Source organism: Prionailurus viverrinus, chromosome C1, assembly GCF_022837055.1.
Source record: "Prionailurus viverrinus isolate Anna chromosome C1, UM_Priviv_1.0, whole genome shotgun sequence".
Classification (NCBI taxonomy): domain Eukaryota; kingdom Metazoa; phylum Chordata; class Mammalia; order Carnivora; family Felidae; genus Prionailurus; species Prionailurus viverrinus.
In genome coordinates, this window is record NC_062568.1 from 5,693,549 (window position 1) to 5,718,011 (window position 24,463).

General features: G+C 39.5%; 1 protein-coding gene and 1 non-coding gene across 2 annotated transcripts in view; both read left to right on the top strand.

The window, feature by feature from the left end:
* Positions 1–24,463, top strand: part of SPHKAP (SPHK1 interactor, AKAP domain containing) — a 129,133-nt gene that overhangs the window by 16,995 nt on the left and 87,675 nt on the right. The window contains exon 4 of the mRNA XM_047872109.1: positions 11,811–11,918. Within this exon, the coding sequence (XP_047728065.1) occupies positions 11,811–11,918 (108 nt within the window). The remainder of the gene's footprint in view (positions 1–11,810; positions 11,919–24,463) is intronic.
* On the top strand, positions 7,255–7,379 carry LOC125174296 (U6atac minor spliceosomal RNA). The gene has a single exon (XR_007155408.1). It is a non-coding gene; the product is annotated as a U6atac minor spliceosomal RNA (small nuclear RNA).

Sequence of the window (24,463 nt, forward strand, 5' to 3'; positions counted from 1 at the left end):
AAAGTCCAAAATGAATTTGAAGCGAATCTGACAACACTGGGTACTGATCAGGATACGTGGCAACGTGGACTCTCATACCTTGCTGGTGGGAATGGAAAGTGGCAAATCCACTGTGGAAACCAGTTTATCAGTTTCTTACAAAGCGACCACACCACCTATCCATCTCTCCCAAGCAAAAGAAAACCTTAAAATGTGACAAACCAGTAGACCTATGTTTGTAGCAGCCTTATTTGTATTTACCAAAAACTAGAACCAACCCAAATGCTCTTCAGTGGATAAATGTGTGTGTGTGTGTGTGTGTGTGTGTGTGTGTGTGTGTGTGTGTGTTTAATCTGAATGTGGGGCGCCTGGGGGACTCAGTCGGTTAAGCATCTGACTTTGGCTCAGGTCATGATCTCACGGTTCGTGAGTTCAAGCCCCATGTCGAGCTCCGTGCTGACAGCTCAGAGCCTGGAGCCTCTTCCGATTCTGTGTCTCCCTCTCTCTCTGCCCCTCCCCCACTCGCACCTCTGTCTCTCCCTCTCTCTCAAAAGTAAACAAACATTAAAAAAAATATAAAAATGAATAGAAATCTGCATGCATCCATACAATGGAACACCACTCCATAATAAAAGAAGTGCTGAACACACAACAACATGGATGAATCCCAAACACATTAATTATGCCAAGTGAAAGGAACGGGTCACAAAAGGCTACATGCTAAATGATTCCACATACATGACATTCTAGAAGAGGCAACACTTTAGGGATAGAAATCACATCAGTGGCTGCCAGGGGCCAGGAGTTAGGAGGCATTCGACTAAAAGGAGCAAAAGGGAATTTGGGGAGAGTGAAGGAGTTGAACAGTTGTTCTGCATCTTGATTAGGATGGTGGTTACACAGTTATGTGTGTTTTTTAAAACTCAGAGAACTTTACACACAAAAAAAAGGGTGAATCCTTTTTTATTTTTATTTTTTAAAAAATTTTGTAATGTTTGTTTGAGAGAGAGAGACAGAGACAGAGTGCAAGCAGGGGAGGGGCAGAGAGAGAGGGAGACACAGAATCTGGAGCCAGTTCCAGGCTCTGAGCTCGCAGCACAGAGCCTGAAACGGGGCTCAAACTCACAAGCCAGAGGACCATGACCTGAGGCAGAGTCGGACACGTAACCGACTGAGCCACCCAGGCGCCCCCCAAAAGGGTGAATCTTATAGGACCATGATATCTCTATGAAGAAAATGTTATCTGCAGTAGAGATGCCATTGATTATACTGCGGAGCACATAGGTGACAGCATCTCTGAGTAGCTACCTTCGTCCTAATCAGCTGTTTGCCATCTCTCACTTACTGTGCAAATCTGATTGACCTACTCACATTAAAGTCTTCTTGTGCAAGAAACATTTAATTAGGTTTCTTAGAAAGAGTCTAGAACAGCAGTGGGAGCCTGGAGATTCTTCTCTACATGATGCCCATGGCTCTTCCAATGGGCTTCCCTTGCTCCCTTTATTTTATAGGTCTTGCTTTTTCTTTCTTTCATGAAAATTGTATGTCACATTTGAAAGAATGATTTCTTTGGACAGTGTTTTTCATACTGTGACATGCTATTTTAAAAATGGTATTTGTTTGAAACCCTTGAGTAAGCAGAGGGCCAGGGGTGCTGGGCCTGGAATGTCCACCCCAGGCGCTGTCCAGCCTGCAGACAGCTGAAAGCACTGATGTCCTACTATTCCAGCACTCTTAAATTCTCTGAGTCTACTTGTTTGGAGGGGTTGATAAATCTGTGTTTTGAAGAAAGATGAGTCTTTTTTTATGTTGACATTATTCAGTTAATTTTAAGGAGACTTCCATCATAAATCACCACTCATGCATTAGGCAAATACAGCATTTTGCGTGTAAAAATTTCCTCCTTAAAAGGTTTGGTGCTGCTTTACATCTTTACACTTAAAATTACCAGAAAATGAAATTTGATAATATTTTGATAGTATAGGACTACAAAATGCAGATCTTGCTCAAATTTATAATTCTTTGTTACCTTCCAGGGCACCTGGGTGGCTCAGTGGGTTGAGTGTCCGACTTCGGCTCAGGTCATGATCTCATGGCTCGTGAGTTTGAGCCCTGCGTTGGGCTCTGTGCTGCCAGCACAGAACCTGGAGCCTTCTTTGGATTCTGTGTCTCTGTCTTTCTCTGCAATTCCCCTGCCCACTCTCTCTCTCTCAAAATAAATAAACATTAAAAAAATTAAAAATTCTTCATTACCTTTGCATAAAACCTTGAGAGAAATAAAAGCCTTGCAGAAATATAAATATCATTACGTGCCTAGATATAACTTTTAAATTTTCTTCCTATTGAATAAATCACTCACAAGTAATCTTTCTGAAACACAGTCATTGGAAAAGAAAAGTATAAATCTCTATTACACCAAATACCAAAAAAAATTTGGTGCCAAAAAACAAACAGGTGTGCAGGACCAACTGTATGTCAAGAGATACGTGTGGAAGATAAATTGAATAAGATACTCCTACACCCGTATCATAAAAGGAAGGAAAAGACACGCACGCACATTCCAAAACTCTGAGATAGGAATATTGCTTTCATTATAGAGATCTCACCAGAAGAGAGAAATACTTGCTATGGGAAGGGGAGCCTGGATGCAATTAGTTCTTAATGAAGCCTGGATTCAATTAGTTCTTGACGGTCGGGAAAGAACATTGTTAAAAAAAATTCAAGGGGCAGATGAAAAGATATGAGGGAAACCATGTGCATCATCAAGACTGTGCTCTTTAGTAAACGAGTATCTTAAACATCGGAGCTGCATGAAATGATTCCTGAAATGATTAACAGGTAGGAGCTGAGTTAGGTTCTGTCTTGGATGCTAGGCCATAGTTTGGCAACAAGCCCATAAAATTTTGGGCTCACTGTCAGCAAATAGTTTCCTTCTTTACTATGTCTCAGGGCCTAGCCCAGCGTCTGATAGGTCTGATAGATGGTAAAACGCTAATATATCCTGGCTCAATTAATCAATTGAGGTTTAAGGTCTTGGAATAGAATTAACGTAACATCAGCAATTTACTGACGGAAACCTTTTTGTGAACACCTCAAATAACCAGATGCTGGGCACATTTACTATTCCTAATGTCTATTAAAAATCCCTCATTGTGAGTGGCAACGTTTACTTCATCCTGTGGATGGCGAAACTGAGTCTCAATGAGGATAAGTGACTTGCCTTGGGCCGCACAGTTAACTGGTGGAAAGATTGGAAACTGCAACCAGGTCTGTCTCAAAAGCTTACATTCTTACCCTTCGTTGTGGTTTCAGTGAGCTGGGTAGATTTGAGAAGCAGAGGGTGAGGGAGTGAGGGGGATAGAAGAAGCAGACAATTACAACATGAATTGTTAGGACCCCAGCCTCCCCTACCTGCCCTTCTCAAGTATCATTCCCACCCCCCTTTACGCTCTGTCAATTCTCCATGTTGAATTTCTCCATACTACCCACCACAACTTGTAACTAATGTGTATTTCAGTGCTCCATTATTTACTATTTGGCTCCCATGCCATATTTTAAGTTCCATAAATATGGAGGTCAATTCTGGGTAATTCACTATTGGATTACTCAGAGACTAGATTAGTCCATGGTATGCAGTCACATGTGAAGAGAATTAAAGAAAAAATGATTAGCAGAACATGAGACAAGAAACAGACAAAGAAGTAAATGCCAGATGGCATAGATGTTCCAAGCCAGGGCAGCTAGGAGAATTGTTCTGCCATCAACTGCAAACAGGAGAGTTAGGGAGTCAGGTTTCTTGTAGGGACTGGAATTGGGAAAGGCGGGGGTTTGGGTTTAGACACCAAGAGTTTTATGGTGACAGCAGGAGATCTAAGAATAATAACTAACAGAAAAGTGAGAAGCCAAGCTCCAGAGAAAGGTCAAAGCTTAAGCTGTGGACCATTGTGTCATCCCTGTGGGTGGTAATTAATGCCCCAAGAGTTAGTGAGCTCTCCGAGGAAAATGACTGAAGAAGGAGGAAAGAGCAACACCCTGAGGTCAGAACTAGAGGGACTATTCCAAGTGAGGTTATCAGAGGAGGAAATGCTATTCAGAAAAAGAGACCTTTCTTCCCCACCCCCTCACGCCTCCCCCAGCATCCCCAGACCGCTCAGAAGTATCTTTCAAACTCTGGTCAGGTGCACAGTCTCCTGCCAGGCCTTCCCCAGAGAGAAGCTCCCACTCCTCCAGGGTGATACCTGCCCTGGATGGCCATTGATCAAAGCGCCCACTTTCTTTATCACAGTCCTGTGAATGCTTATCCTCCCCTATTATAGTTTAATTTCCAAAAGGGCACAGACCATTTTTGCTCATTATGATATTCCAAGTGTCAACCATCTAAAGAGTTCAATGAACCTTTGCTGGCCGAATGTTAATAGAAAGAGATTAGAGACCTAGGAGGGAAACAAGAATGATGTATCATATAGAATGACTAATGAAAAATTGGCAAATATGCAAAGATCCAGAAAAAATGTTCCAATAGAAAACATTGTCTAATTCGTACTTGGGGCATTTGAGTGGCTCAGTCGGGTTAAGCATCCAACTTCGGCTCAGGTCATGGTCTCACAGTTCGTGGGTTCAAACCCCACGTCGGGCTCTGTGCTGACAGCTCAGAGCCTGGAGTCTGCTTCAGATTCTGTATCTCCTTCTCTTTCTGCCCACCACCCACCACTTTCTGTCTCTCAATAATGAATAAACATTAAAAAAAATTAAATTGTACTGCATTCTTTTAACAATAACTGTGATGTATCAGTTGCCAACTCTGTGAAGAGATTAGCCCTCAACAAACATTTTCTTATTTGAACCTTGGAATGACCTTCAGAAGGGGCTCTAGTTGTCCTCACGTAATAGATGAAACTCAGTCCCACAGCAGTTAGATGGCTTGTCCAAGTTTGCTCAGTAAGATGGCACACAATTCCAGTTCTGTGCCTAGACCTCTGGGAATAACCAACCATAAGCTACTGCTTTCTCCAATCTAAATTACTTTTGGAAAAAAATTAATAAATAAATAAATAACTGGAGGCATTGGGTAGCCATGTGTGGGTTACTAAGAGTTTATTTCTCCCTCCTCCTTCCATATCAAAACTCAGTTTCTGTAACTTGGATCTCTCTCTATATATAAAGAAATAAGTGTAAAAATAATGCAGAAGGATCATTCTTCATTGTTGAGGACACTCAGGCAATTTTAAGAGAAAACGTGCCGTTATTATTTCAAGGTTGTGAACACACAGCACATTCATTAGTAGATCTTCTTCTGAAATAAGTACATCGGCAACTTAAAATAGCAGATTAAATAAATGAGCCATGGAGGAACCTGATGAGTTTTTCTCTTTCCCCCCTCAACAAGTGACTCTCTCAGCAGGGAGATTATATTCAGAAAGCTTCAAAATTATTCCATTTTCAAGTACATATTTTTCCTTCTGGCATTCCTCTGTCTCTCATGGTTTGACTAAACCATTAAACCCAAATCTAGCTCTTCACAGGTTAAAATTGCCTAACCTATGATGCTAAGTGGTTTATTGGAGGCTGAATTTTTATTCTGTTTATTTGGCTCTTCATATATTTGGGGGAGAAGGAGGCAGGGAGAGGGAAAACAGGAGGAGGAGGGAAGAGTTACATGCTGTTCAATACAGAAGAGGCCTTCAGATCGCATGAGTTAATTGTTTACAAAAACTGAGGCTGGGAGCTAGTGGGTGATTTGACCACACAGACAGGGGGCTCAGAAGTGAGATTTGAACCTCCTTACCACCCAGATGAGGTCACTGAAAGAGAGGTGAATAAATGTATAGACCAGGATTCAGTAGAGTAAGAACAAGAAAGTACGTAATTTTACCAACTTGCAGTAGAGCACTGACTAATGAGGACTTTGGGGTCAGAGAGCCTGGCTCAAATTCTAGTTCTCTAGCTAGGCAAATTATTGACCCCTCTAAGCCGAGGAAAAGAGAAAATATGTGTTTTATTATAGCTAATGTTTATTGGGAATTTGCTATGGGCCAAGTACTGTTTTAAGCACATTACATATATGGCCTCTTAAATCCTACCTTGTATGTCTAGTGGTTTAATTCAGATAATATATATTAGGGCCTTACCCCAGGGCATTCTCAATGAATATAGAATTATTTTGTCAATAATTCAATACGATAGATGTTAATTATGTCTATTAACGAAATAGGTGGGGAAACTTTGTTTTAATCATTAACATTATCAGGTGAGCTATTGCTTTATGAATACAATTCAGATTTTAAGTTTATATAGTGAACGAGTACTCTCATTAAACAAAGCTCTCTTCAAAATATTTCTTTGAAGGCATTGAAAGATTTAGGTTTCATTTTAAATCTCACTTCTTTCTTCTGCCATTTTCTCTACCATAGAGAAGACACTCAGTGTCCGAGGGATATGGAATAACCAAAGGGGAAGTCTTTCTAGCATTTTCCACTGAGTAAGCAGGTCCAAAGAGCTGTTGACTTTCTTCACTCCCGGGATAGGACAGAATAAGGTCTTTGCATATTTTCAGTTATTATTTATTTTAAAAATAGGTACAAACACCCTTAAAGTAGAAGACTTGACAGATTGATCTTTCTGGGCTCATTTTTCTGTTGGAGAAGTTAAATGCAGGAGAAATCTAACAGGTTAGCCAGCTCTCGTCAACATCTGCCCCATCATGAGACAGCATCTATCACAACCATGGGGATCTCGAAGTGGAAAGTGTCAGGCTGATGCCTTTGGATGTCTCCATTTCTGCCTCTCAGTGTTTCACCAGGAAACCATGCCAATCCAGCCACCACCTTTCTGAAAGACTCAAGTGATTTGTGTCTGATCTCTGTCCTCTTCCTAAGGCTGACCTTGGACAAGAATAAGTAACAGTTGCTTTCTTTTCTTGACCTATGTTGTTGCAACCCTAACGCCTTGTGCTCTGAATATCCAGAAAGTAGAAGATGTCCAGTGGCTGCTTTTTTGAGGAGTGAGCTTTGAAATGGCTTCGAAGTGATGGTAGTCAGAGCACTTATTAAACTACACTGCGAAGTATTATTAACTGGTATGTTCATTTGATGCTTCCGTTTTTAAATCTCTAACATTGTTATGGTGCGGAGTGAACAAAGGCTCTGATTTACTGATGGGTGCTCCACATTTTAAAGAGCACAGGCAAGGGGCAATAGAAGCTGACAATAGGGATTTCTTTCAGCGTTAACACAAATAGATGTAAAAGTAGGCTTTCCTTTGAAAAATTAAAATACTCTGTTGTATGAAAGGAGAGAAGGTTACACTCCCCTTGACAAGGATGGAAGAGGCCCTCAGGCCTGACAACACGCATATGGTTAAGGCATTGCCACCTACTTCATGGCATCTAACCAACGTTTTTCCTCTTGCACTGTTGGTGGGAATGCAAATTGGTGCAGCCACTCTGGAAAACAGTGTGGAGGTTCCTCAGAAAATTAAAAATAGACCTACCCTATGACCCAGCAATAGTACTGCTAGGAATTTACCCAAGGGACACAGGAGTACTGATGCATAGGGGCACTTGTACCCCAATGTTTATACCAGCACTCTCAACAATAGCCAAATTATGGAAAGAGCCTAAATGTCCATCAACTGATGAATGGATAAAGAAATTGTGGTTTATATACACAATGGAGTACTACGTGGCAATGAGAAAGAATGAAATATGGCCCTTTGTAGCAACGTGGATGGAACTGGAGAGTGTGATACTAAGTGAAATAAGCCATACAGAGAAAGACAGATACCGTATGTTTTCACTCTTATGTGGATCCTGAGAAACTTAACAGAAACACATGGGGGAGGGGAAGGAAGAAAAAAAAAAAAAAAAGAGGTTAGAGTGGGAGAGAGCCAAAGCATAAGAGACTCTTAAAAACTGAGAACAAACCGAGGGTTGATGGGGGGTGGGAGGGAGGGGAGGGTGGGTGATGGGTATTGAGGGCACCTTTTGGGATGAGTCCTGGGTGTTGTATGGAAACCAATTTGACAATAAATTTCATATATTGAAAAAAAAAAAAAAAATTAAAATACTGATAATACAGGCCAAGTGGATTAATTTAACTGTTATAATTTACATCATAAAATGTTTCTTCTCCTTGAAGAAAAATGTCACCTGAGAGTTTCATTCATGGAAAAGAGCTTTAAAATGGAAGTCCATAAGAAGGTGTAGTTACATTCACATGAAAAATGGACGCACATAACTTTTGAGAGACATACCCCAAATTAGAGTCACTCTGTATGGTTAAGGAAGGCAGCATAATTAAATAATTTCATTCACAGGCCTTGGTGTCTTTAAAACCAAATCAAAAGCCAGGAGGCTCTGAGCAACTTGGGGAAGAAACTCAAATCTCTGAGCCTCAAGGTCCTTCACCCTCAAAATAACAATTTCTGTGAAGATCCTTATCTTTAACTCTTACCTTGTAGCATTGCAATTAAGGATTAAATTAAAAGGTTAAAAAAAGAAAACTTTAGGGGCGCCTGGGTGGCGCAGTCGGTTAAGCTTCCGGCTTCAGCCAGGTCACGATCTCGCGGTCCGGGAGTTGGAGCCCCGCGTCAGGCTCTGGGCTGATGGCTCAGAGCCTGGAGCCTGTTTCCAATTCTGTGTCTCCCTCTCTCTCTGCCCCTCCCCCGTTCATGCTCTGTCTCTCTCTGTCCCAAAAATAAATAAAAACGTTGAAAAAAAAAATTTAAAAAAAAATAAAAATAAAAAAAAAAGAAAACTTTAGCACATTTTCTAGCACATTCTAAGCATATAAAAAATAGTAGCTGTACTTATTAATACTGCAAAATGCAGAACGAAAACCACACCTTAGATTAGAACATTTGCTAAAGAGAATTTGTCTTCACAGATCTGAAATGGTTTGAATCCACTAATTTCAAAGGCATGCAATTTACGATTTCCCTTTGTAGTGCACTTCAAATAGTAACAACGAAAAGCACATACTGAGAGGATAACCTTCCGTCTGCGCGCCACAATGTGTGACAGCCGTCCTCTCCCCGAGTACTCGTGATCCCACCCTGTGGGTATTATTTTCCCCACCCACAGGTGTGGAAGCTGAAACTCAGAATTGAAGTCAACTGCCCGAGGTCATTCTGCCACCAATGGCTAAGCTAGGATGTCAACTCAGACCCACTCATAGAGGTGCTCTTCAGCTCTGTCCCGTGATGGAAGTAAAAGTGAATGGCAGTGAGGAGGGGCCTGGAGCAAGAGACGTTTTCTACTTTAAATAAAGTTAATCTAGATCAGTGGTTCTCAATTTGGGAGAAGGGTGGGGCTCAAAATACCCTTGTGCTCTAAAAAAAAGTGTTGGGGACCTCACAAAGCTGTTGTTTACAGGGATTTTACTTTCTGACCTTTTCCTTTTTTCAAATTACCAATTAAAGCTAAGAAAATTGGGGGGATTACTTACTTATTTATTTCAAAATGACAGGTCCTATTTTAAAATATTTTAAAGCAACAATAAACACATTAAATGTCAACATACATCTTTTTACATGTTTTTATTTAAGTTCCAGTTAAGGTACAGTGTAATAGGACTTTCAGGTGTAGAGTATAGTGATTTAACACTTCCATACATCACCTGGTGCTCATCACAAGTTCACTGCTTAATCCCCATCATCTGCTTAACCCATCACCCTCATCCACCTCTGCTCTGGTAACCATCTGTTTGTTATCTATAATTAAGAGTCTCTTTCTTGGTTTCTCTCTCTCTTTTTCCCCTTTACCCTTTTGTTTTGTTTCTTAAATTCCACATATGATTACATTCCACATAGGAATGAAATTATATGGTATTTGTCTTTCTCTGGCTTATTTCACTTAGCATTATACTCTCTAGCTTTATCCATGTCATTGCAAATGGCAAGGTTTCATTCTTTTTGATGATTGTATATGTGCATATATATACATATATACATAAACATACCACATCTTTATCAAAAAAATGGCTATAATCAGCAACACAGGAATTAATATGAAATTTTATGTAAAGTTAAATTGGTTTCAAAAGAAACACCTCTTTTAGTGAAAAGAGTGATGTCATTTTACATTTTTAGCACATCTCCTTAACGTCTAACTTGGCAGAAGGCACCTAGACCCTGCCATTAGCTTCGGCACATGGCCGGTCTTGCTGTGACAGGTCACATGGGCCCTGGAGGACTCCACAGAGGATTTAAGAGACTGTGAGAGTGAAATGGACAAGTAATGTCTTCCTGTTATTATGGAAATTGTTTGTGGGCCTCTCTGGAAGATTTCAGGGTTCCCTTGGTAGGCCAGCCCTCACTTTGAGAACCACAGTTCAGGTAAAATCCGTAAGAGAACTGAAAAGCTGTGTTGCTAACTTTAGTCCACAGTCATAGCCCAAGTTCATCATTCAAATACCTACTCATCCATAGTATGTCTTTTTGTGTGCTGTTCTAGAAAAGAATGATGGAAATCTGTCACCTCTAGATGATAATAAACATCGAGTGGGAAGATTTTAAAGCAAATAACATTTCTTGGTGAAAACAAGACGTGTTATGGGAAAATGTGTCAGAATTATATTTGGCTAACTCACAACTGAGACAAAAATTAATGTATTTTTATCTTTATAGCATAAGACAATCCTTTGTTATACAAATAAAATGTAATCGAAGTGCCATTCTATTTTTGTGGCATTAACCAAACTGATTAAATCTGTTATATGGCTTAAGTGAAGGTAGTAATCAAATGTTAGCAGACATGCACCCTAATAAAGTAGAGGGCACCAGGAGAGCACTGGAAATCTTATGTAAGTTGGAAAAAATCTCGTGGAATGTTTGGGCAATGTTAAGACACATTAGAAATTGAATTGTTTGGTTATTCATGAGATTGCATCTTTAAAATGTCTTGTCTCAGAAATAGAATTTTTCTTCCGTACTTTAAAATCCAAGCCCAGAAACAAGCCATTTGTAAATCATATTTGGTTTTGTTAATCCATTTATTCAAATTTGTTTTGCTTTACTGTACTGTTTCTAAGTGGAAAATGATTATCACGAGGCACTTTAATTATTCCCGATAATTTTAAAACTTGACATAATACGTTAGGTATTCTAGAAAAATTGAGCCCTATTTCACAGACACGTTAGCAAAGCTGAAGCTTAAGAATCATCATTTCAGGGCACCTGGGTGGCTCAGTCGGTTGAGCGTCCGACTTTGGCTCAGGTCATGATCTCGCGGTTTGTGGGTTCGAGCCCCGCTTCGGGCTCTGTGCTGACAGCTCAGAGCCTGGAGCCTGCTTCCAATTCTGTGTCTTCCTCTCTCTGCCCCTCCCCCACTCACACTCTGTCTCTCTCCCCTTCAAAAATAAACATTAAAAAAATTTAAAATAAATGATAATACAAAAGAATCATCATTTCAGTAGCAATATTGCACCAAAAGGAAAAAACAGTACATTTTTTAAGATTGAAAATATTCATAGAGTGTACAAGAGCACCAGCTCTAAAGTGAACTTTGAGCCTCAATGCCAAATGAACCATGCCCCAAAATAGTCATGGGAAGTTTCCCCATGTTGGACATCATCGAAGTTTCCAGATGTAGGACTTGATGACAGAAGAAGCATCAGTTTCAATACCATTGTATTCCTCTAAAACCAACTCCTGGTTGACTATTCTACATGTTCTAGAGGTGCTATTATCGTGCAAGGTGTTTTTTTTTTTTTTTCCAGTATCCAGATGCTCTGAGGTAAATAAAACACGAAAAACAGGTTTTTCAGAAAAGAACCACCGGTTTAACTAGAAATCCTGACCTTGTAACACTAAGAAGGTTTTCTGGATTCCCTTAGGTTCTTCGAAGCAACAGTCTGCTAGAGTCTACAGACTACTGGTTACAGAATCAGAGGACGCCGTGCCAGATTGGTTTTGTGGAAGACAAGTCTGAAAACTGCGCTTCCGTAAGTAAATACAACTCTCAGGGTCTGGGCTGAGAAAGCAGGGAGTCTGGCAGGTGTGCTCCTGGGAAGGACGCAAGTTTCATAACTCATTAAATACAAGGTTAGGAAAGTATCATTTTGAAAATACGCCACTGGTTCATACGGACCGTTAACACAAAAACACGCAGACCTCATGTTTCTCCTCCCGTTTTTGCTCATTTCGACCGGTAAACTAACCCGATCACTTCTCTGAAAAGGAAAAACGATGTTTATATTTTCAAAAATGCCTGAGAAAGAGATTCTGAAATAGGATCGTATGATGAGAAATAAAAGACCATTCAGGGAGCTTTCTTGGATTCTTTCCAATATATTTTATAACTGCTGCTGGTTCGTATTTTCCAACACAAAAACCGTGTAAAAGTATTCTACCATTCTTACAAATTACAGTCATCATTTGAAAACCTTTCCAGCCTAGGAAATATACAGGCATGCATTTTAAAATTTTTTTTTTTTTTTAATGTTTTTATTTATTTTTGAGACAGCGAGAGACAGAGCATGAGCAGGGGAGGGGCAGAGAGAGAGGGAGACACAGAATCTGAAACAGGCTCCAGGCTCTGAGCTGTCAGCACAGAGCCTGATGCGGGGCTCGAACTCACGACTCGCGAGATCATGACCTGAGCCAAAGTCAGACGCTCAACCGACTGAGCCACCCAGGCGCCCCCAGGCATGCATTTTAATATACTAGAGCTGTGCTTCCCATACAAAACCTTCGTTTTCAAGGAAGAGATGTTCTTATAGACACATAAAATTCTTAAGGCGTAGAGTAGGAGCACATATTATTGATACGAAAAATCAGTGTTATGAATTCTCCTTCCTGACGGAGATATGCTCCCTCCTGTATGTTCTACAAAGTGATATGTTTCATTGTAATTGAAATCACCTAGCTCTGTAGGACTCTTAATGACAGAGATTGGGGAAGAGTATTTCCAACGTGGAGAGAAATGTAATTCTCATGACTAAACTGTGAACTTCAGCTTTGAGCTATTCTTGGAGGTAAGTTGAATGCCAGAATTTCTGTTAAAAGGGAAAAAAAAAATAAAACACAAAAGAAGGAAGCTAAAAATGGGGTGAAGAAGCTTTTTTTATAAAACGGGCAGCACCAGAACTGGCAGACGGAGGATGTGAAACATTTCACACCATAGAGTCTCGTAGCACAAGGAAAGCCGAGTCCATTCAACACACTTATTTCCATCTCTTTGTTTAGGCAAATGATTTTGATTCCACTGCTTTTCGGACTTTTAATCCATTATCCAGAAAACTAGTTGGTGTCTAAAAATCTTTGGGGAAAACAGAAAGGGTTACATGGCAAATAATTTGACAGTGATCCATCCTTTGCAAATTCACTTCTGAGATGAGTTAGGAAATACAGGCATTTATGGATACAGATCTCTAATCACATCGTGAAAGAGAGAGAAGTGGAACGTAAAAGCTATCCAGCTACATTCTGGAAAAAGTTGTCATCCAAGCAGCTCCTGTTTAAGAAGTCTCCCACTTAGGGCCACCTGGGTGGCTCAGACGGTTAAGTGTCCGACTTCGGCTCAGGTCATGATCTCGTAGTTCATGGGTTTGAGCTCTGCATCAGGCTTTGTGCTGGTGGTACAAAGCCTGCTTGAGACTCTCGCGCCCGCGCGCGCGCGTTCTCTCTCTCTCCTTCTCTACCATTTCCCATTTGCTCTCTCTCTCTCAAAATAAGTAAACTTCAAAAAAAAGAAATGCTAAATTTATAACCAGATTTAAGATTACCCTTGGCTCTCCCTAAGCGAAGAGAACTCTCCTCACACTCCGCACGAACCCCAATGGACTCAAATTTGGGCTTAAAACCATATGACTTCCTTTCCTAATTCATTGTCCCTTTATAGTGTCCGATGACATCAGTGAAGTTGAGCTGAATCATTGTTCCTTTACAGTTCTTTCTATTCTTTCCAAAAGGAGAAAAACCTAAACACAAATAAAAGGCATACTGGAAGATTTGTTTCCCCACAATGTTTATAAAAATTGTCCGTGACTCTAAACCTAAAAGAAATGTCAAAATCCCTATAGCAAAGTAGCCCTTATCTCTCAAAAGAATCGTCTACTCCTTTTTTCTTAATGTCCGAGTCCTTTCTCTCTTTCCGACTTGGCACATATTTCTAGGGAAGGAAGAAGAAACACAGTCCAGAGTTAGACATTGCTGAAGGGAGGTGACGATCTAGAGGAGAAACAGAGGTGAACTATGGAGATTCCTGACCAGAGGGGCGCCTGGGTGGCTCAGTCGGTTAAGCGGCCAACTTCAGCTCAGGTCATGATCTCTCGGTCCGTGAGTTCTAGCCCCGCGTCAGGCTCTGTGCTGACAGCTCAGAGCCTGGAGCCTGATTCAGATTCTGTGTCTCCCTCTCTCTGACCCTCCCCGTTCATTCTCTGTCTCTCCCTGTCTCAAAAATAAATAAACGTTAAAAAAAAAAAAAAAAAAAAAAGAGATTCCTGACCAGAAAGTGGTCAGGGAAACAGCACTTAATTGCTTTTCAAAAACAAATTCTCCATAGCAGGATGAAAGTGCAAGTTGAATTTAAAGGAAAAACGACTGTATTTTAAAATATTATCCTCATTCAAGTTTCATTTAAAAATGTAGTGTAATAAAATCACCCCAAATCGAAATCTCTTTTCCAATAATCACAACAGAATCTGAGGAGCCTGTAGCAAAGTTGGCTTATATTTTATTGCTTTGTACTCTGTTCATGGCTCTATGTTAATCATCGCTCCTTTAACTCATTTCTTCCCGATCAAAATTAACAGACAACGCTTTCCGTTCCAATTAGATTGGCTTGGTATCCATTCTACTGAACTAAAAGTGTCTGAACATGCAGTCCTGAGGACTAAGAACTTTGTGAGCCAATGTCTTCTGAATTCAAGATGGCCACATAAAATTTTTATTGAATGACAAACTCAGGCTTGGAGAGCCATCAGGAGCCATCAGGCTTGGAGACCCATTGTGCACTTGGGTCAGTATGGCTGTTTGTTCTCAACCCTTAAGCAATGAGGGTTTTGTTTTTTTTTTTTTTGTCATTATTTCGATAGAGAGCTACGTTCATTTCCCAGCTAAAATGAAGAGTCTAAATGAGAAGTAATTTGAGGCAGTCAGAAATACAGTAGGCATGCCAAACACGAACAGCTTGCCCAGAAGTCTGGCTCCAGAAGTGCCCTACAAGTTACCCTCAAAAATTTTCGATAAGCTATCAAATATAAACAATATGCTTATGTTTTTCCAAAGAGACTTATCCTTTCAAATTACATAATTTCATTCTCTTTCTAATTTGCCAGTCTGGGAAAAAAAAAAAAAACCCCTTACACTAACATTAACTTTCAGGGTGTTTTTTTTTTTAACCTGATTATTTAAGAGAAGGAAATGTGGAAAAGAATAATGGAAATGGAAGCCAATTTCTAAACCCAACAGCTGAGTCATTATCTTAATAGAGGTTCTTAACATAAAGGGTAGGGATTGGACTTTTCAGGACTCCTGACTTTTTTTAATTAAAAACTAATTTAGTTGCTATCTAATCCACTATTACCCTTTGCTATTTACTCAAATTTAATTTTTTTTTATATCAGGAATCCTCTCTTGATTTAATGCTTCATTAAAATTACTTTGACAATTCACATTATTTCTATTTATAGCTACTGTCAGACTCTTTCCTTACTGATCATTTTAAGACTTGGCTATCACCTTCCAAATAAATTATACCCTCTAGCATGCATTTTAATTGACGAATCACAGTATTTGAAAATGTGTTACATTCGCCTTAAGTTTTTAAATAAATTAAGTTCTTAGGCAGGCTTCAACATTCCACACATGATATTACAAAACCAAGAAGATATTTGGCAGGTGTTCGGTGGGTCTCTGATGTCAATGCAACCCAGTGGCAACAATGACAAAATGATATCTCAGATGACAGCTCTTTATTCTATATTACTTCTCCAAATATTTCTATATTGAATCTATTCTAAAATTAAACAAAAATAAGTTAAGGAAAAGACAAACACCCACTTGATACGGTGACCTACAGAAAAATCTAGACTCACATGATCAAGGAAAAATATAATTATAGATCTATGAAGGGACATTTTACATTATCTAGTCCAGATATTTACCAACTTTTTTTTTTTAATTTTTTTTTCAACGTTTATTTATTTTTGGGACAGAGAGAGACAGAGCATGAGCGGGGGAGGGGCAGAGAGAGAGGGAGACACAGAATCGGAAACTGGCTCCAGGCTCTGAGCCATCAGCCCAGAGCCTGTCGCGGGGCTCGAACTCACGGACCGCGAGATCGTGACCTGGCTGAAGTCGGACGCTTAACCGACTGCGCCACCCAGGCACCCCTGATATTTACCAACTTTTCAAGCAACTTTTCATGTGTTTTTTCCTTAAAAAATCAAGTTTGGAACTTTTTAAAAAATTATTTAATTTTAGACATACAGAAAAATTGCAAAAATTCCTAGAATTCCCAGATTCCCCATATGCTAACGTTTCACTACGTTTGCTCATCCTTTCCTTTGTGTGTATGTATGCATCTGTGTGCATGTATACATATAGGATTTTTTTTCTAAAATTTTTGAGACTGAGTTGCAGACACAATGCCCCTTTATCGTTGCATACTTCAGTGCAGGGCTTAAATATTTAAAATGAGGATTGAACCCAGAGCTGCAGAAACTCTTGTTCAGGTTCCTCATTTGGTACCCACTGCACAATAATTTTCCTTAAATATCTGTGCAACAGTTTTCAAGAAGTTAAATGTTGCCCCCATAAAAGTGAAAAATCCAGTGCTGATGGAAGAAATCAGCCAGACTGAGCAAAATGAAAGCCCTGTATTTAAGTGCACCAACACTCTTCTTAGGAGGCAGCTTAAGTACTGTCAGGGTTGAGTTGCACACGTGAGGGAGCTCTCACTTGCACCCGTGGTAGAATATTCCTTCCAACTTCATGCAGGACTGCTCTTGAAGAAAAGTTCTTCCGTCTTGATATATTTCTAGGAGTTTTAGTACCCCCACCTTGATTGATCCAGAAGAACTTTTTGGAGGCTTGCTTCTTAACCCAACCTTAGATAAAACAGGTAAGGCAAGGCAGTGCTAGCAAATCTGATCTGTGTGGACGCACCCTGCCCTGAGCAGTAGCTCTTGAGGCACCTTGCAAAATCCACCAGTCCCAGAGAGAACTTTGACTCTCGGTGAAATGAAAGTTCCATTAAATTTTGCCAAGTCTCTGGAAGCCAATAACTTAGAACGCTTTATGGTGAAGCATGACACAGAGGGATGGTGGAGAAAAGTCTCCCACCAAGCAATTAGGTGGCTTAACATGCGGGAGGACACATGCAAGAAGCTGAAACCTAGAAATGTGATAAACAAAACTGAGATGGAGCTTTTGATATAACTTAAGGACTATACCTACAGTGTGTGGCGAAATAATACAGTAGTAATATGGGTGTCGACTTTAGACCCAGCCCATACATGTATCAATGCCGTGCATCTTGAAACTAAGAGGAAGTTTTTACAAGTTTATTTTCCTTGAAACTTGAGTTTGTGTTGTATCACTTATGTTGTGGGAAAAATGCTGCATAATAAAAATTAAGATTATTGACTTTCTTTATTGGCTCAAGAAATTGCAATGTATATCTAAGCATTACTAAGTAAGTGGAATGAGACTTCCAATAATTCATAGCATGAATAGGAATTAAGAGGGAAATCTAGATGGCTATTTGTAGGACTATTTAAGCTTGATACAACTGTAGACACCAATGTTTCAATGTTTACACTTCAGTAAACAATAGAAACAAAATGAAAAGCCAAGTAACAACTCTATGCATATATGTATATATGAAAGCCTCACAGTGTTAATCTCAGTGCATTAAGAGTTGCCACAATTCATTATGAAAAAGTAAAATTTCCAATAGCAAAGTTGGAGAAAAGCCGAACATAAGAAATTCATTGAGTAATACGATTGTTAATATAGACATGAAAAGAAGTCAACCTCTCTGATTATCAAAGAGAATCCACTATAACTATTACAGAAATTGTTTCTAATAAACTTGTTAGCATTTTTAAAAATATTTACAAAATAAAATGAAATAAAATGATAAAATAAAATAAAATAAAATAAAATAAAATAAAATAAAATAAAATAAAAATGGTTACATCCAGTGTTGATGTAAACACAGTTAAGAAGACACTCAACAACCTACATAAGGAGTGGAAACTGACAAAGTATAATATTTCTGGAGAAAAATTTTGTAATATGTGCTATCCAAAACATTTTAAATATTCATGACTATTCATTCACTTTTAGAAGTGTTTTCTAAAGAAATAGCCGCAGTTGCATGCAGACTGATGTAAAATATGGTTGATGTGCCAAAGTAACATACCTACGGCAACACAGCAGACTGACTTAGAATGTGGGGTCTGGAGTCCGGTTGCTTCGATTTGAATACCACCTCCCTTTTTAGCTACATAATCTCTAACAAATTGTTTAGTCTGTGGCTCATATTTCTCATCTGTCAAATGGAGATGCTAATAGTATTTATCTCATGGATTGTAAGGACTAAATGCATTAACATTTCTAAAGTTCTAGAACAGTGCCTGCACAGAGTAAACATTATTAAGTATTCAGTGAACTTAACAGCATATGACGGCAAAACATAGAAAGATCTCACATACCCCACAGTACAGGAATGGTTAAATACATGTTGGGTATTTATACCATGAAGATTAATGCATTCTTTGGAAACCAGGTTTGCAAAAAATATTTCAAAGACTCAGTATAATTATGCATAAAAAAATAGGCTCCAAAAATTATACATAATATATATTAAGCAGGACACGTTAGTCAATTGAATGAAGGAAAGCGAAAAATCAAGAACAAGTCCTGTTGTTTGGGCTTAATCTTCCGGATGGATGGAAGTTTCACTCACTGTGGGGGGGAAAGACTGAGGAGAGGGGAACTTCTGAAGTGGGAGGAGAAGGATAGTGCAATGGAAAAGAATGTCTTCTATTTATCCAAGTGGAAATGTCAAGTTGGCAGTTGGGTGTTTAAGTTGGAGTTGTTGGCAAGGGCAGGTTGAGAGATAAGAGATTTGAGGGCCTTCGTGGTTATCCTCAGGGAGGTGAGAAACTCAGTCAAAGCAGAGAGGGTGTGTAAGTAGAAAAAAGGCTTTGGTTTGCAGATGAGGATGGGGTCTTCTGGTAAATGTGCTTATACGGTGATCTCCATGTCCCTGACCGCCCCCTGGCCAAATCAAGAGATTTTTCATTTAAGCGTGTTAACCTGAGTTTCATATACATAATGGAGTATTTTATGTATCTTGATATTTTTGCCACTAAAAGTACAGTCGTATGAATGGACCTGAGTGTACTTTAAAACCTGGGTGTTCATAACCATTTCTCAACTGTTTTTTTAATTCATTTTGACAGAAGGATGCTTTATTAAAATAACTCAGAATAGCTTTGAGTTTCAAATTTCACACGATTCCTGCTATTATAGCAATGTTCCTCTGAGTGGAAAGCCTATCAATCAAGAAAGACCAACAACAATACACAATGTTTCTCATTAAATACCTTTCAGCTTCAAGGATATTGACTGCATAATTTCTATTTCTTCTTAGTGGAATTATTTATTTGGATCAACATGTCTTTCTTAATCAGTTCTTCTAAAATCCCAGGAAAACTAGTTAGAAGTAATAGCATTTTTTTTTTTTTTTTTTTACAATTTAGAGTCTCAGTCTTTTTTTTTTAAATGAGTAAATAATGAGAAGAAGAAATTTAAAAAGCGGGTCTGGCCAATGACTGCTGTAGGATGTCTGGTTTTTAACTCATAGCCTCTGGATACTATTCCCCTCTTTTCTAATGAGACAAGTTCAACCTAGAGGTCTATTAGGAAAGTGCTAAAAAAAGAATTTCTGCTCTTCCGTACTTGAATATTACACTCTTATTAAGACCAGAGACAGCCCTCACTTTACATTTCAGACGGTACTGGGAACATTGGCTGGTCCATAAAGTCTGTAATGGTGAAATTGAATCAGAAAGGTATGAAGGCTAAATTCTGCCTCGGGTTTGGTTTAATACAATCATTCACCAGACAGCCTAAGTCAGCAGGGGCTCAAGCGGTTTTATTAGGCACCTAGGGATGAATTCTTCAAAAGCAGGATCTGTGAGCCTTTGGCCCTGTTCTTGGATTAGGCTGGATGATTCTTTGTTGCTGGGGGAAGGGGGGCTTTCCTGTGCATTGCAGGGTATGTAGCAGCATCCCTGGCCTCCACCCAGTAGATGCCAGGAGCATCCACTCTCCAGTTGTAACAACCAAACAGGCCTCCAGATGTTGCCAGTCTCTCCTGGCTGGAGGTGGTGGGTGAGGGGCGAAGTGACACCTCGTTGCAATTGCTGCTCTAAAGTTTCTCAAGCTTTAACCCCTAGTCTCTCCTGAGGTAGCTCCTATTCATGTGTTTCAACTTGAGCTGTCCCTCACCACTGCACAGGCATGGAAGGAGAGCACCACCTCCACTTGTCCCAAAGGATCCCAGCCCACCTGTTACTCCCATCAATGGCCAAATGCACTGGGAGGAACGACTGAAAATGAAAGTTCATCGGACAGTCAAACACAGTTCAAAATACCTACCTGTGGGTCAAGGTCAACTAATTTATGGCTGTTGCTTCTACGACACATAGAATCCAGTACCACTGGAACATCCCAGGCAACCAATTTCTAGATTGAGGTATATTACATTTATCGATAGCAAATTTTCTTTCTTTTATCAAATATAATGCAATTAGGTAACAGATAACTGGAAAGCATCAAGAAAGAACAGTACCCTAATTCTAATACCTAGTGGATCTACTCTTGGTACCCAGGTTATTTCCTTCCACCCTTTCCCCCACAAACTAGAAAGAACAGACACGTCAGCTCATCTCAATGCCAAATGGGAATATGGGCCCTGGGTTGAAGGTCTCCTGATTTTTTTTTAAGAGAAGTCAGAAATTTTGTTTTGTACATAAAATCTGATTTCGAAAACTTGGCCAGTAATAAAATTTTTAAATAAGAAAACAAAACAGAGCGCATCTGTGGGATGGAATTAGCTGGTAGGATTCCAGTTTCTGACATCTGTCTTTTCAGTTTGTGCATATCTGGTGTCATTCTTGTTACCTGCCAATTTCTATTTGCGTTTGAATTCAGGACTTCTGTCACTAAACAATCTTTCAAATACTTTACAGCTCAAAAATTCTGTTAGTGAGGGACCAAGTAAGTACATTACTAGAACCCCCTTCCTCACTACCCAAATTAGCTTGTCCAGATTTTTACTATGCTCCACAAATACACAATACCATCTTCTGTGGCCTTACTCTCAGAAGATCATTTGGAAAATAAAGTCTTAAGCAACCTAGAAGTTAAAGGACAGTGGACATGAATTATGCCAACTTATTTCCTTTATTCATATGTGTGTGTATATATATTCATGTATGCATATACATATGATATATATGACATCATATATATGATATATATATGATATGATATATCATATATATCATATGTATATGCATGATATATATCATATATATGATATATATGATATATATCATATGTATATATTTCTGTTGAAAGTGTTGTTCTGATAAGTAAACAATTTACTTCATGAATACCCAACCAAAACAGAACAGTCCAAAAGATAAAAGTTAATCCAACAGGCATATTTGTTCTCAAGCATCCAGTTCAAGACCCTCCACCATTTGGCTTGTCCAGATTTGGCTCCTGATCAACCCTGACTCCCTGTCACCACCCTTTCCCCAAATTCATTGGAATACTTGCCATTCTCCAAACATCAGTGTCCCTTTGCGCATCCTGTTTCCTCGCCCTAGCCTACCCTGGAGCCCCAGCCTGCTCCCTCCAGTATTCTTGCCGACGTTTTTAGTCCAACTGTGTTCATACAAAACAGTCATTTCAACTTTCAAGCATTGCTTATTTGTGACAATTCAGGAAAAAAGTATCGCATCCTTTCTTTCAGATGAATTCCTGCGAAACTCATCGTCGTTTCTTACATCCCTTACTTTAGCACTGACAGCTAGTTTGTCTATTACTTCAGTATCGTATTCTTTCAGAGTTGCTTTGTCTTAAAAGAGAACAAATGGTCATCATTCTTGATAAGAGTGCTATCCCCCACTGCATTCCTCTATACTTGAATATACTTTCCGATTCTTTCAAAAAAATTTAATGTTTATTTATTTTTGAGAGAGAGAGAGCACAACAGAGCATGAGCGGGGAGGGGCAGAGACAGAGGGAGACACAGAATCCGAAGCAGGCTCCAGGCTCCAAGCCATCAGCACAGAGCCCAACGTGGGGTTTGAACTCACGAACCATGAGATCATGACCTGAGCCAAAGTCAGACGCTTAACCGCTACAGAGCCACCCAGGCACCCCTGTACTTCTCCATTCTTACACATATTGATATTACTCCAAATCTTCTTATAAAAGCATGTATCAAAACAAAAAAATATGTTCCTCCTTCTCTTGATCATCAAACTTAAGAACTAATAAAAAGTCTCTGCTACCTGGTTACTCTCTGGCTATCTCACCATTCTGCGGAAATCGCTCGCCAAACCCACTGAGATGTTCTCACTGCTTATATTACCTAGCTTTTAGCAAAGCTGACCGAATTCATACCCCCAGCCAGCTTCTGAAACCTAGCTATTTTCTCCATGGCTTTCTACTTGTTTTCCTGCCTCTGTGATCATTAATTCTTTGTCTTACTCCTGGACTTTTGCTCTCCACCACCTGGCACTTCATGGAGGCATTTTCCGCAGGTCTGTGTGAAAGCCTGGTCCCTTCTTGCCAACTGCCTTTACTGGATCATTCTTCCATACCTCATGGCTTCAGCCACATCTGTATGCCAATGACCACCATCTCTGTACTGTAGGCTTATTTCTAGGTACTCGTTGGATACACTCACCTAAACATCTCAGAAACAACTCAAATTCAATATAACTGGAGGTAAGTATCCAAAAATAGGTTCTGCCCTCCAAATTTTCGTTTTCCATTGGTGGTTTTATGATCTACACATTTCCCCATGCTACACTCTTCAGAATCACACTCATCTTTCTCCTTTACTTGTCATCTCTAATTGGTTAACAAAAGCTGTTTTGATTTTTCACTTCTGGCTATGCATTTCCAGCCTTACTGTCGCTGTTTTATTACCTAATGCCCCACATATCTCTTCTAAAGATTTAATATGCAAAATTCACAAGCAAAAACAAAGAGGAGAAAAAAAAAAGTAAAGAAGACCCCAAGGCCTTGGTGTCATTTTCTCCTGAAATGTTTTGCAGCAGACAAATCCCTGGATTTATTTTAAGGTTTTGGTGGTATGAATAACTACATTCCCAGTCCCCACTGCCACCCTCAGCATCACAGAGTTTCTCCGGGGGGGCTGCTGAGTCAGTTCAGGGTCTAATTCGAGACCGTGGCTCAAGTGTGTAATTGGACTGAATATGAATTCCAAAGGAGCTGATTCACCGTTGCTATCCTGATTTTTAAAGTGCTGTACTAGATGACAATCCGGTGAAGAAACACGTTGACATTGGCACCCTTTGACATTGGAAGCACACTCACAATATGTATTTGCCAGAGCGTACCGGTAAAAGTACAATATCAACTGGAGAGAGTTCTCTACACCACATGCTGAGCCAACAGAATGTGCTAGTGTTCCCTTATTCTACCAGACTAAGTAGCTAAGCTTCCTTTTGTGATGTCGCCATGCCCAGTTGCTGGAATAAACCTAAGAAGATATATTGCCCATCCCTCTCACTTTTCAAGCGAGAAGAAAAAAATAGCAGTGGAGAGAAGGGATTGTTCAGGGCTACAGAGTAAATTAGTAACAAGGGTCTAAAGCCCAAATCCACCGGCTCTTAGTGCAGTGAGTACATTATTCAACACTCTGGTAGATCCCCACCCTTATAAAATATTAGGATAATTGCATCCGAAGGTCATAAAAGGAACGATTTCTTCATGGTAGGGCTACATTTATTTGAGGCATAAGAGATGTGCATTACTAATCCAAGCTGAAGACCCCAAATTAGTATTATTGAAAAATTCCGAGATATTTAGCTTTTTGGTGATTTTTTTTTTTAGTAACTTTAAGATTGTGTCACATGTTTGTATATAAATTACTGTCAGATTATATCGGACAGCTATCTCGTTACATCATCCATAGGTATAAATGTCATTAAAATCTGATATGTCCGTACCAAGCCACATAGCCCTTGGTCACGTCAAGTGGCATTGCCTATACTACTCATCCGGCTGACATTTATTGGGTCTTACTGTGTGCACACTGCTCTACCAGAATCTCTGAGGGGTATTGAAATGTGAGCAAAGATTCTCTGCATCTTAAGAAGCTCAGAACTCCGGATGCTGATTCCCTCCTCACCCTCCCGGGCTCGTTTTGTTGTTATTTGATTTTTTAAATTTTTTTTTTTATTAGGCTAGGTCATTTTAGTGA